Source organism: Leucopleurus acutus (assembly GCF_964270905.1).
Source record: "Leucopleurus acutus genome assembly, chromosome: 5".
In the NCBI taxonomy this organism is placed as follows: Eukaryota; Metazoa; Chordata; class Mammalia; order Artiodactyla; family Delphinidae; genus Leucopleurus; species Leucopleurus acutus.
The window spans coordinates 70,272,589-70,285,373 of NC_139147.1; the positions used below are offsets into that span (position 1 = coordinate 70,272,589).

The window sequence follows — 12,785 nt, forward strand, 5'->3', positions numbered from 1 at the left end:
GGAGTATTTCACTTATGTGATGTTTCGTAATATGCTTGCCCAGCCTGTTTGGGGATATCCTGGATTGTTTCCAATTTTTGCTGCTCTGGGTAATACTGCTACACATCACTTGGTACATACAGCATTTGTTCTTTTGACTTCTGTCCTTGGAATAAGTTCCCAGAGGAAGGATTACTAGAGCAGAAAGTAGATAACTTGGATTTCCAAAGAGATTTAAGTTCCTTTCCTGCTTTCCCCAGGAGAGGAAAAGAGTGTTGCTCTCTCTTAATTACATTCATTTGATTTTTTTTAGCCCATTTCAGAAGCAAAGACTTACCTAAAGTAAGTCTTAGCTTAGACAACAAGAAGCTTCCTTTTAGAAATTCTTCCCCATAACTTAAAAGACAGACTTGAAGCCACAGCCTGGCCAGGATGTCCAACTTTCTACTCCCACGGTCACTGTGCCCACGCGTCCTGGGCCCTGGGAACTCCGTTGTCCTCTGCTTTGAAGCACAGGGTGGGTTAAAGCTTACACAGGGTTAACCGTTTCTCTCCCAATTTCTTCTCAAGTAGGAGTAGGAAGAAAAAAAAAAAAAACAAAACACTGTCCCTCAGTGAGCAGGAATGCCCAAACCGTTGACCAGACAGTCCGGTAGACCAGTCCTTACTGCTGGTGTGAGGGAAGGAGGAAGGCCCTGGTCTTGAGCCGCCTTTCACTGTGAACAGGGTAGTGCCTGGTTGCTCCACCATGAGACGCACAAGTCCTGCTAAAGCCCTTTATTACTTCCCTAGTGTTTCAGTTTGGGGGCCTTACCAGAAACAGCAGGGTTTGTGGAGGAGTATGTGTGTGTGTGTGTGTGTGTGTGTGTGTGAGAGAGAGAGAGAGAGTGTGTGACAGTGTGTGTGTGTGTGTGAGAGAGAGAGAGAGTGTGTGACAGTGTGTGTGTGTGTGTGTGTGTGTGAGAGAGAGAGAGAGAGAGAGGGAGTGTGTGTGTGTGTGTGTGTGTGTGTGAGAGAGAGAGAGAGAGAGAGGGAGTGTGTGTGTGTGTGTGTGTGTGAGAGAGAGAGAGAGAGAGGGAGTGTGTTTGTGTGTGTGTGTGTGTGTGTGTGTGTGTGTGTGAATGGGGGAGGCGGTTTCTGGTCTCCAAGTGCCCTGCTCCTAGCATTTCTGCTTGACACATGGTGACAGTCTGTGTTGAAGATCTACATGTAAGTAAAGTAAGGACAGTTTCTCTTTGGACACACTCAAGGCTAGGTTTATTGACCCTCATTTCCTGGAACAGCAGTGGGCAGCCCTGTAGTGGCCAGAATCCTGTCTGCCCCCTCCCCCCTTGCTGTCAGTGGGTGCAGCCCTTCCCTGTTGGCCTCCTGGGAACTCAGTGACCCCTCCCCTCAGCTCCTCAAGAGGTCTGACTAAAAAGAGCTTGGTCCCACCCCTGCTTCGCTGCCCCACACCCACGCTATCCCTATCTCCCTCTGTCATCTCTTCCCTCTAAACAGAGAGCTTTGCCTCCCTTGCCTGCCTGAAGCTTTGGACTTGCCGTGTTGCTGCCTAATTGCTATTCCTCATGCCTCGCTAATCTGCTTTTCCTTTGCTGCTCAATGTCTTGCAGTCCTCCTCTTTGCTAGCAGCCCGGCAGGCTTCCACCGAAGTACCTACTGCTGCAGACCTTGTCAGTGCAATAGAACAGCTGGTCAAAAGCAAGCTGGTAAGTGTGGGTCCTGGAGGCAGTTCTGCGTGTTTCACCTCCATGCGGCTTTTAAACCCTTCTCCACTTGAAAATGATGGATACTCTCTAGGGAGAGCTGCCTCATCATAATTTTGATTACAGTAACTCTCTTTTCAAATATCCTAGTTTATAGAAGACCAATGAAATTTCACACATATGACCTTCTTCTTTTCTTTCTAATGTTTCTTACTAATTAAAAAAAAAAGTTAGCTGGTATTTTTAGTACTAGTGTCAAACTCCTGAAGGTCGTGCCTTTTCCTGCCATCTTTCCCTGTCCCACGCAGGGAGTTGAGTGCTCTCACGGACGCTGCATTGACTTCTCGAAGCCCATCTCCCTGACCACTCCTCACTACCTCTCCGTCCCTCTCCACACTGACCCATATACCCTCTTCATTCTGCAAATAACCATTAAAAATTTTTTTCCTTAAAAAATCATCCCGGGGCTTCCCTGGTGGCGCAGTGGTTGAGAGTCCGCCTGCCGATGCAGGGGACACAGGTTCGTGCCTCAGTCTGGGAAGATCCCACATGCCGCGGAGTGGCTGGGCCCGTGAGCCATGGCCGCTGAGCCCTCGCGTCTGGAGCCTGTGCTCCGCAATGGGCGAGGCCACAACAGTTAGAAGCCTGCATACCACAAAAAAAAAAAAAAAAATCATCCCTTTTTTTTGCATTTTCTCTTTCACCACCTGAGCATGGGCCCTGACCTCATGCCCAGAGTAGCCATTGCTTAATCCTTCTCCCCACCATCTGCCTCCGGCCTCAGGCTCCCATGATTGGCTCCCTCCTCAGTGAGGGCTCCCTGTCTCCCTCTTGCCTACATGACGATGGTCTCCAATGTGGGGGAGACTCGAAGTACACAAGATGGTTTTTTGAGGTGCTGGAACAAAATATTAGAATCTCTTTAACTCATCATTTTAAAATGGTTTTGTGTATGTTTTATTATGTACATAAGGGTAATACAGGAGTACAGAAATATAATTTATAAATAAATTACATGTTTGGGGAGTGCATGACCAAAATTGTGTTTACTAATTGAAGTATATAATCAAAGTTTGGAAATCCCTGGCCCATAAAGTCCACACTTACCTAGTAGTCCAATGTTCTGCAGCCTATTCTCCAACTTACCTTCCCAACATCCATGTATTATTCCGGGCGATGAACTCGGCTCCAACTAAATTATTTTCTTCACTGTCCCCAAACATGCATTTGGTTTTTCCTCCCCCCAAGTTTCTGTTCAAACCACCCCAATTCTCTAGAATGTTGTCCTTCTTACTTTTGCTTGTCTAAAGTATAACAGCCCCTCAAGGTCCCACTCAGATCTCATGTCTCCACAAGAGCTTCCCTGACCAGCCCAGGGAAGTGTTTACATCAGTAAACACTTGTTTCTAAAAGTCTGTGTTTTTCATATTTTGGATGACCATTTTCCTCCTGCTACTGCTCACCTACTGCTGTTGTTGGGCACCTCAATGGGCCTCTAGTTTGTGTGATCCATGGGTCAGGTGTTAAACATGTGAGTACAGGTGCTGAGAAGTCACATTAGAGCAAATGTCCCAGAGTAGAGGGAGTGTAGGATAATGCTGGAGCCGATTGGCCCTGTAACAGGCTCTTTACAAATGGCTATTGGATGAATGGCCTTTCGGGGTGATTTTACCATAATAAGGGCTTCACCTTTTTCTTCCACCACTAGCTACTTCTTGAGGACCTGCAGCGAACCCAGAATTATAGAGATTTCTTTGGCCAGACATATAAAACCAAGCGTATGTCATGGAAAGGAATGCAAGAGCAGTAGTCTGATTTCTCAGAATCTTCTAACCAAAATTCAATCCTTTCTCCTTTCGTCTACTTTCTCTTTCCTCCCATCTCAATACGTACCCACTGTGGGGTAGTGATGGAGCACCAGTAGTTGGTTGTTTCCTCAGCTGCGTTTGAGAATACGGAGTTACGTCTTCACCTCCGAGACTGGTATGCCTGTTTCTCATGAGCTCTCTAGCTTAGAAGAGGATAAGATCTAGAGCCTGTAAAGGTTCGGGAGTTTTTATTTAACTGTAAGTGCAAGAGTGTTCCAGCTGCCAGAATAGCCAGTGTGGTCGTAGGCTGGGTTAATGAAAGTACAACGTACAGATCCAGGGGCGTCATAGCCCCATTGTACTCAAAGCTCTTCAGACCATGCCCGTCATGAGTTGTGTGGAGTCGTGTATCGGGTTCTGAACTTGGCATTCTAAAATGCTCTTGAACTCAGTGGAAGGGCCCTCCCTGGAGGAGGAAACCAATACCACGTGGTCCATGTCATTTGATGGAGAGTTGCAGAAACTGGGGTTAAGAATGGGGAGAAGAAGTTAGGAGAGAGAAGACACACGAGAGCTGTCTTCTCATAACTGAGCACTGCTGTGGAAAGGAAGGGCTGGTCTCACTCTCGGTTGCTCCAGAGGGCAGAACGTGTGGGTGGAAATTAGCTCAGTATAAGAAGAACTAATAAGGTCCTTCCCAATTTACAGAATCTGGAAATATTACAGGGGCATCTGGCATACTCGGACTTTTATATCTAGGGCTTAGGTTCTTTCTGATTTCTATTTTGGTTGCTCAAGTGATGGCACTAAATGCTGTAGTTAGAAGTCATTTCCAGGAAGGACCCTGAGTCAAAATGATTGGCCAGAAACAACCTGCAAACTAATTCCATTACCATAAAACCTGAGACTTCAAGTCACGTGACAGAGCAGTTCTCCTCCGTTCCCTTACCCTGCTGCTCTCTGCCTGGGTGCACCTTTCCAATAAAGTCTCTTGCTTTGTCAGCAAAAAAAAAAAAAAAAAAGAAATCATTTGGCCCCCCGGCTCCACCCAGAAGCCATAAGATCCCTTGTGTCCCTGAGTCCCAAAGCTGCCCTTGGTGCTGTATGGTCACGTGGTCATGACTGTGCCAAGGCTGTGGCCTCCAGCAGTTGTGATCTCTCCTGCTGGAAAGCTGCTGTTAGGCAACCAGGACAGCGGTTCCCCACTCACCTGCAGATAAAACCCCGAAGACCCCCGGAAACTCCTTTGGCGAGTCCCTCTGGGCACTAATGGATACTTCTGAGGTCTCACCTGCCAGCCTTGGTCTTTAATCAGTGCTTTTGTTTGCCAAGAGAGCATGCCCACCCGCCTCCCCCCAGAGAGAGCTCAAATCCTTGTTCTGGGTTTTGTATTAAAGGTATTGTCTTTAACTCTAAGCCAGAACTAAGGCTCCCCCTGCTTTTCCCATGTGATTTTTAGTAAAGTTTTTCCTAGACGTAGGGACTGGCGGCGGTGGTGCTGAGTGTATAAGGAATCAGAAGACCTAGATGTTAGTCCAGTCTCTGCTACTTATTGCGTAGCCCTGGGCAAGTTACTTCATCTACTTGGGCCTCTCTTTTATCGCACTTATCAACGATGATTCTGTCCACCTGAATCTTATCTCAAGCAAGTCATGTTGAAGACTGAGTCAGATGTGAATGCACTTTGTAAACTGATAAGTGAGCATCCCACAAATGTTAGCTCTTAGCTCGTTTGCATTGTGAAGAAGCAGGGAAGGGGAACCAGTCATCCTTTATCTTCTGTAGTCACACCCTGAACACAGGGACACAGTATTTGTCAGTCAGTAGATCCTGGTTGGGTGAATGTTGCAGGGGAATAGCTTAGCAATCTATGTAATTTGGCTTTATTCCTCAAGTTTGAGAAGCAAGAGATTCCTGGCCATAAGGGAATCTAGTGTGTTTCTAAACAGCCCGGGATTCCATCACCTGCCTGAGGTGAACGTTTAGGCCCCTAAAAAGAAAGCCTCCTCCCTGAGCTGCCGTCCTCAGGCACATCACAGTAGTTTACTGGGCTCAGGACGGCACTCGCAGACCCTTGGCTGAAAATCTTTAGGGAAGGGACTGGCCGGGACCGAGCTCTTGTTCAGTCTGCCTGCTGGCCTGGCATCCTGAGAATTAGTCCTACCTGCTTCAGCAAGACTTCCTGCCCTCTGGTTCTCCTACTTTGATAGCATTCACCTCCCTAGGTCAACCTGTGGGCCACAGAACGTGGCTAGGGCAAGGCTGCATTTGTTGTGGGTGTTTTGCTCTCCTTTAGGTGAATCAGCTTGCTCTGTAAAAGGTCGAGTTAACAGAAGTTCATTGTCCAGACGGGAGGAAATAATGACCCCCCCATCGTATCCAATATGTAGATGTATGCTTTCAGGAGCTGAGTTCCTCTGGCATCCCTCTGTGGAAAAGATTCCTGAGCTTGTTAAAATGGAATAGCTTAGATATCCAACAAAAAATTTTAACCCGAAGTCACAAACCTGTAATGTCATTTGCCTGGAAAATCCAGATTTCAGTTTTTCTACTATAAAATGTCTTCCCTACCCTTACCCCCAAGTTGCCTGGGAATGACTAAGATCTAATACTTTTTGTCAAGAGATTTCATGCTAATTTGTATAAATTAGTATAATTTATCATTTGTATAAAAGGGTGGGACAGCTAAGGGGTTGGTTGTGGGAGGTGGTGCTGGATCAGCTCCCTGACTGTTGTTTTATCAGATGAGCTTTGACCGAGAGGTTTCATATAAAACTCTTTGAGTTTCATTCAGTAAATTCTCGGAGTCCTACTATGTGCCAGTCCTGCCAGCACAGAACCTTCCTTAATGGAGCGCACAGTCAAGGGTTGATGCTCAAAAATCCTCTCCTGCCTGGACTGTTGCAACCGTTTCCTCCCTGATTTCAGCCTGACGTCTCTTCACATGACTGCTGGAGGGATCTTGCTTTTTTTCGTTTTTCCTTTTTGAAAAAACTTTTAATAGTTCTTTTCTGTAATAAAAGCAATTATATGCTCATTCAGGAAAAATTGGAAAAATGACAAGAGTTTAAACACAAATTATATCTCATCATATCATCATCTAGACATAGTGTTGAAATTTAGATATTTTTAAAATAATGTAGTTAATCATAGAGTATATAAAACTTAAGTCCTGTTTTCCTTTTACTGTCATATCAGATACATTTTCCCAGGTCATGAAAAGCTCTTAGGAGCATTAAGACTGATCTTTCTAAAACTTAAATCCAATCATGTTACTTTCCTGCTTAAAATTCTCCCATCATTGGTCTTCGAAGGTAAAGTCTCTACTTTTTTTTTTTAATTGAAATATAGTTGATTTACAATCTTGTGTTAGTTTCAGGTGTTCAGCATAGTGATTTGGATTTTTTGCAGGTTATATGCTACACACAAGGCTTCTGATGATCTGATCTCTGCATCCTTCTCCAGCGTTGTCTATTTCACTCCCTACTTCTTCTTTCCCTAGTACCCACTCCCCCCAACTCACATGACACACAGTTACTTGCTAATCCCCCTCTCCCCCTGCTTCACACTCTGTATCCTGCCTATACCAGGTGGCCTTCAGCTTCCCAGGCTGCCCTGTGTAATTTCTCAACTTGATCCTTTAGTCACAGTGCTCCTCCTGCCTGGATCATCCTTCCATTGGTGTATCCAGTGAAATCCTTTCCATTTCTCAGTACTCAGTTCAAGCATTGCCTCTTCCATTAAGCCTTTCCCAACCCTCCCTATCCCAACATAGAGCTGCCTGCTCCTTTTTTTTCATCCTCCCCATAGTACCCCTCCTACCTAGAAGAATGCCCACTGTAGCTTAGATTTTGGTGGGCAGGCAACCACGTCTTATCCATCTTCATTTCTCCAGCACTTTGTAAATATTCAGCACATAGTAGAAGCACAATAAATATTTGCTTAAGTACAAACAAATCAGTCATAACACTGTGTAATAAATGCTGTTCAGGGGGTGTGGAAAGGGTGCATATAGGAGACCAGAGGAAGGGCATTTTCTGGGTATGTGGTCCAAGATCGAGCTGACAGGAAATGTGTTCATTTTTATTGTGGCAGTAGCCTTCCTCCATACTTAATCTTCTTTTTTGAATCCTATTTGCATCTCTGTTCCCTGACATGGCACCAGCTATAGGAGCACCCATTTGCAACATTTGTTGCTTCCTCCTTTGCACACCTTTTCCTTTGTCTGCTGAGACTACTGTGGCCCTGAGCGCCAGACAGGGCAGAAGTCCTCCCTGGGCAGCACAGCCCACCACTCATCAACCAGCCATCACTTCCCATGTCCCCCAGGGAGCAGCACAGACAATTGCAGGTCACCCATAGTTGCCCTTGGCTGGGACCTCGTATCCCAACTCTAGCACAGGTAGCCAGGTTCTCAGAAGGAATCACTCTTGAATTATTATAAGTATTTATAGCCAATGCCATTATTTGAGACAGCTAGCATACAGCTTAGCCAAACCCTATATTTCCCTCTACTTCCTCTCTCACTGCCTCTGCCTTCCTCAACTGCATCCCAGAGAGTCCTTCCCCAGAGATAACTTGGGCTTCTTTGCTCGTATAACAGGTCGGGCAAGAGGAGATGGAACATATCTCCCTGTGTGACACTTTGGACTCCTCAGATGTCCTTCATTCTGTAGAAGAGTTGAGAGTGGACCACGCCAAGAGGGATGGTCCATGGAAGGGCCTTGTAGCAGAGATGTGAGCCTGTTTCCCACGCCTTGCGGCCAGCACCCTGCCAGCCAGCAAGCTACAGAACAAAGACTAGAACAGGACAGTGGGGACAGTGGGAGGGGAAGTAAAAGGCATGTAATTGGATCAGTCTCCAGCTGGGTCCATCTGCCTGGGGAGCCTGTCTCTGGTGGTGGCACCAGGGGACATGTCACATGTCGTTGGAAAGCCTGTCTGTCTGGTGGCTTGTCAGACCTCGGCACCAAACACTCATTTCCTTAATAACTGGTTACAGATCCTGAATCCATAAATGTAGCTAAACTCTTCTTGACCTTTCTGCATTTTTAGCCTAGGCTGCTTCTCTGCATGACAACGTCCATGGTTGATTACTTGTTCTGTGAGATACCTTCATGTCAAGTTAAAAGCAGCTCTCTCTCTCGAGCTTGAAGACCCTGTCCTCTTAATGCTGGCTTCTAGTGTTGGTAACAAGTTCATGTTTGGCCCTTGGCACAGGCCTCTGATTTGGGGATGGAGTGGGGGGAAAGAAGGTTGACATCTCAGCTTTAAGTTTTTCAGCCTCCAATTCTAATGATCCCCACCTGTTCTCATATAATGGCCCCGCTGGTCACCTCGTTCACTTTTTGTTTTGTTTACCTGCGCTTTTCCTACACTCTATTCAGCCTCTGTTGAAATACAGCAGCTAAGTGAGTTGTGACAGGTACTCCAAGCGTGGGTTGTTTAAGACCATGCTGAAGCCTTTTGTTCCTACTACCTTTGGGGTCACTTCTTTTTTTTTTTGCGGTATGTGGGCCTCTCACTGCTGTGGCCTCTCCCGTTGTGGAGCACGGGCTCCGGACGCGCAGGCTCAGCGGCCATGGCTCACGGGCCCAGCCGCTCCGCGGCATGTGGGATCTTCCCGGACCGGGGCACGAACCCGTGTCCCCTGCATCGGCAGGCGGACTCCCAACCACTGCGCCACCAGGGAAGCCCTGGGGGCACTTCTTGATCTTTGTGACTTTAACCTTAGGGCTGATGTTTTCAAAGACGGCTAAAGTAAAGCCTTTCCTTTTCCTACGACAGTGGCTGTAGGAGACAGTCGTTTTGTGTGGCTAGTTGGGATTACTCTCCCATATTTGTTTTCCATTTGCCCACCGTGACCTTGGTCTCCAGTCTTACTGTTTATCCACATGGTTTCTGCCAGTTTGCATAATGAAATGCTCAGCTGCGTGCTCTTTCTTCTACAGCACTTATAAAACTGTTAAGATTGACCCCATCTTTTAGCATCCTTATTGTTAATACTTCCATCCATGGGGGGCAGTGGGGGAAACCCACCACTGTAGAGCATTTTAAACTTTTCAAGGGGTTGTACACCTATTGTCTCTGACTTTTCCTTAAAAATCTGTAGAAAGGAGAGACCCAACTTGAAAATGGAGAAAGACTGAAGCATGGAACAATTTTATCTGTCTCCCTTAAAATCATCCAGGGACTGGCAGATCTAGGATTAGAATCCTTTGCCCTTAGCTCTTTCGAGAGTAACATATTAATCCCTTTAACTTGTTTCTTTTCTTTCTTTTTTTAAAAAATTTATTTATTTTATTTATTTATTTTTGGGTACATTGGGTCTTTGTTGCGGCACGCGGGCTTTCTCTAGTTGTGGCGAGCCGGGGCTACTCTTCATTGCTGTGCGCGGGCTTCTCATTACGGTGGCTTCTCTTGTTGTGAAGCACAGGTCCTAGAGTGCATGGGCTTCAGTAGTCGTGGCGTGCAGGCTCACTAGTTGTGGCTCACAGGCTCTAGAGCGCAGGCTCAGTAGTTGTGGCACATGGGCTTAGTTGCTCCGCAGCATGTGGCATCTTCCCGGCCCAGGGCTCAAACCCGTGTCCCCTGCATTGGCAGGTGGATTCTTAACCACTGCGCCACCAGGGAAGTGCCCCTTTAACTTGTTTCTTCGTCCTGCAGCACCTTAATTAAAAGAGATGAAAGGGATTAATAAATGAAAGAAAGCCCTTGGTAAATAACCTTAGCAAAGATGTTTTTAGAAAAGGCTAAGTCTGTTTACCTCTTCTTGTCTACATCTCATTGGCCTCTTCAAAGAAAATCGTAGCTGATTTAACAAACATGATTTTACTGAACAAATTCTCCTGTCACTGCCCTCCCCTTGTCAATTCACATTTGGTGGTCCTACGAGTGAGGATTTTCTTTCCTCATTGCTTGTTTGGTGTAGAATTGCGACGATTAGCTTTACCTCTGGAGCTCTTACCCAGAGATCAATCACTTTGACGGTGTTCATTATGTTCGGGAAATTGGCGGCCCCTGACACCAGGTACATCCTAATTGCCTGAGAAGGTGGCGGCTCTGGGCTCCCTGCTGCAGGAAGATGGGAGTCTCTGGCCTCCTGGTGCTTCACTGAAGTTCAGTGAGGACAGCCTTGGTTAGTAATCCACCAAGTTGGCTGTGGCTGGGCTGGGGGGGGCACAAGGACTTCCAGACCACTTTCCCACGTTCACTTCTCTAAGGCTGTTCATTCTTCTCTTTTCAGAGTCTGGAAGGAGGCTCGTACCGGGGGAGCTTGAAAGACCCCACAGGCTGCCTGAATGAGGGCATGACCCCACCCACACCTCCTAGAAACCTGGAAGAAGAACAGAAAGCCAAGGCCCTGAGAGGCAGGATGTAAGTGCTTCCCCAGACTCCAGCCTGGTGCACGTGTGTGCAATGGACAAGGGACGGGGTCCTGTGCAGTTTGGGGAGAATTAAGGATTCCCCACACTGTGTTTCCATTGGCGCCATTCGTTCTAAGTAAAGGTGACCGGTCTATACAGTGTGACCTTGATCAACAACGAGCTATTTGGCACTGACTTTAAGGATTTTCAGCTGAAATATTTTCTGTAAGATAAGGGCTATTACTGACGGTGTGGTTATAACCAAGTCTGTTAGAAATTTGAAACATGCTGATAAAAAACAAAACAACAAAGGTCAGGGAACTATGGGACCATTACTGTGGCTCCATATCAAAGACTCCATGTTAGAAAGTCTGACGGAGTTTCATCTGAGGAAACGTTTCCCCACATGTAGGAAAGTAACGTATAGGAAAAGGGAGCTGTTGGGCTACCATGCTGGGTTCTAGCTCCACCCCTTCTCCAGCGGTTTTATTTATTTAAAAAAAAATTTTTATAGAGTAATATTTGTTTTTTGGGGGGGTTTTGTTAGCCCAATTTTTTTTAATTGAGATACAGTTGATGTACAATATTACGTAAGTTACAGGTGTACAACATAGTGATTCACAAACTTTAAACGTTATACTTCATTTATAGTTATTATAAAATATTGGCTATATTTCCCTGTGCTATACAATATATCCTTGCTTATTTATTTTACACATAATAGTTTGTACTTCTTAATCCCCTACTACTATCTTGCCCCTCCCCCTTCCCTCTCCCCACTGGTAACCACTAGTTTGTTCTCTATATCTGTGAGTCTGTTTCCTTTTTGTTATATTCACTAGTTTTTTTTATTTTTTAGATTCCACATACAAGTGATATCATACAGTATTTGTCTTTCTCTGTCTGACTTATTTCACTGTGGGCTGAGTTCCAAGAGAACCTCTTTACTTTTAGAATGGTTAGGGGTATATACAATTCACATTGGCAGTCCATTTCACAAGAACCCATATGTTTTGCAAGGTTTGAGTTATCTACCGTGATGTGAAGTCAATCTTCTATTACTTGATTCGATCAAGAAGATAGCAACACCATTACTGCAAAACTGCAGTCCCTGCGAAACTTCAGTTTTGTTGTTTAGGGTTTCACTCTGTGTTGCACGCAGAGCTGCTAATGAGTCTTTCACATAGCTTGATGTGTGAGAGATGGTAAGCACAGTGAGAATGGGATAGGCAGGCGGAAAAGGTCCCGCCCTGTTGCTAATTAGCCTGCCCTTCTGCCCCAAACTAGTCACTCCTTTAGCCTGGTCGTAGACATGAAGATTAGCAAAAATAAAGGAGGCCAGGTCCTTCTGTTGCCTGCAGATAGACGAAGTGACCATTTATAACTGTTACCAAGGAAACATCATAGCTAGGGCCTGGCCCCAGAGCAGGGCTGTCACCTCCTAATGGAAATGATCAAGTGTCGTGTAAGTGCTCTGGTTCCATATTTACCCCCTTAACTTTATGGGTGCTCAGGGGAACCCCAGGAATAGAATAGGGGTAAAGAAATACCATCCCCAAAGGGAAGTTTCTTAGGACTTGTACAAAGCTGCTTCTCCTTAGCTTTTCAGTTTTTATATAGATGAGGCAGGGTTGGAGCTGATGTTCCAGTCTTGTCAAGCCAAAGCAAAACTTATATCAGGAAGGTGAAAGCTTATATTAGGGAGGTAACCTTTAAGGTGGCAGGTGTTCCTTGGCAAAGCTTATCTCTACTCTTGTAATAGGGCCTGTGAACAGTCATTTAAGTCATTGTCTTGCTTCCAGACATGATATTGTCTCATTTTGCTCCAACAGGCAAAGGTTTGTTGCTTCTTTTACCCAATTCATTCATTTCTTCCCCCTCTTCTCCCTCTCTCACCCTCCTCCACATGTTTTCACATCCTGCAG

The 12,785-nt window shown here is 45.8% G+C and overlaps 1 protein-coding gene across 7 annotated transcripts in view; it reads left to right on the forward strand.

The window, feature by feature from the left end:
• Positions 1-12,785, forward strand: part of KALRN (kalirin RhoGEF kinase) — a gene marked incomplete at its 3' end in the record, with an annotated part of 643,513 nt that overhangs the window by 574,861 nt on the left and 55,867 nt on the right. For 5 of the 7 annotated variants that reach the window (XM_082839566.1, XM_082839572.1, XM_082839573.1 and 2 more), the window contains 2 exons: positions 1,593-1,688; positions 10,740-10,870. In XM_082839566.1, coding sequence (XP_082695692.1) covers positions 1,593-1,688; positions 10,740-10,870 — 227 coding nt within the window. The remainder of the gene's footprint in view (positions 1-1,592; positions 1,689-10,739; positions 10,871-12,785) is intronic. The other 2 variants (XM_082839568.1, XM_082839569.1) reach the window with 1 other exon arrangement.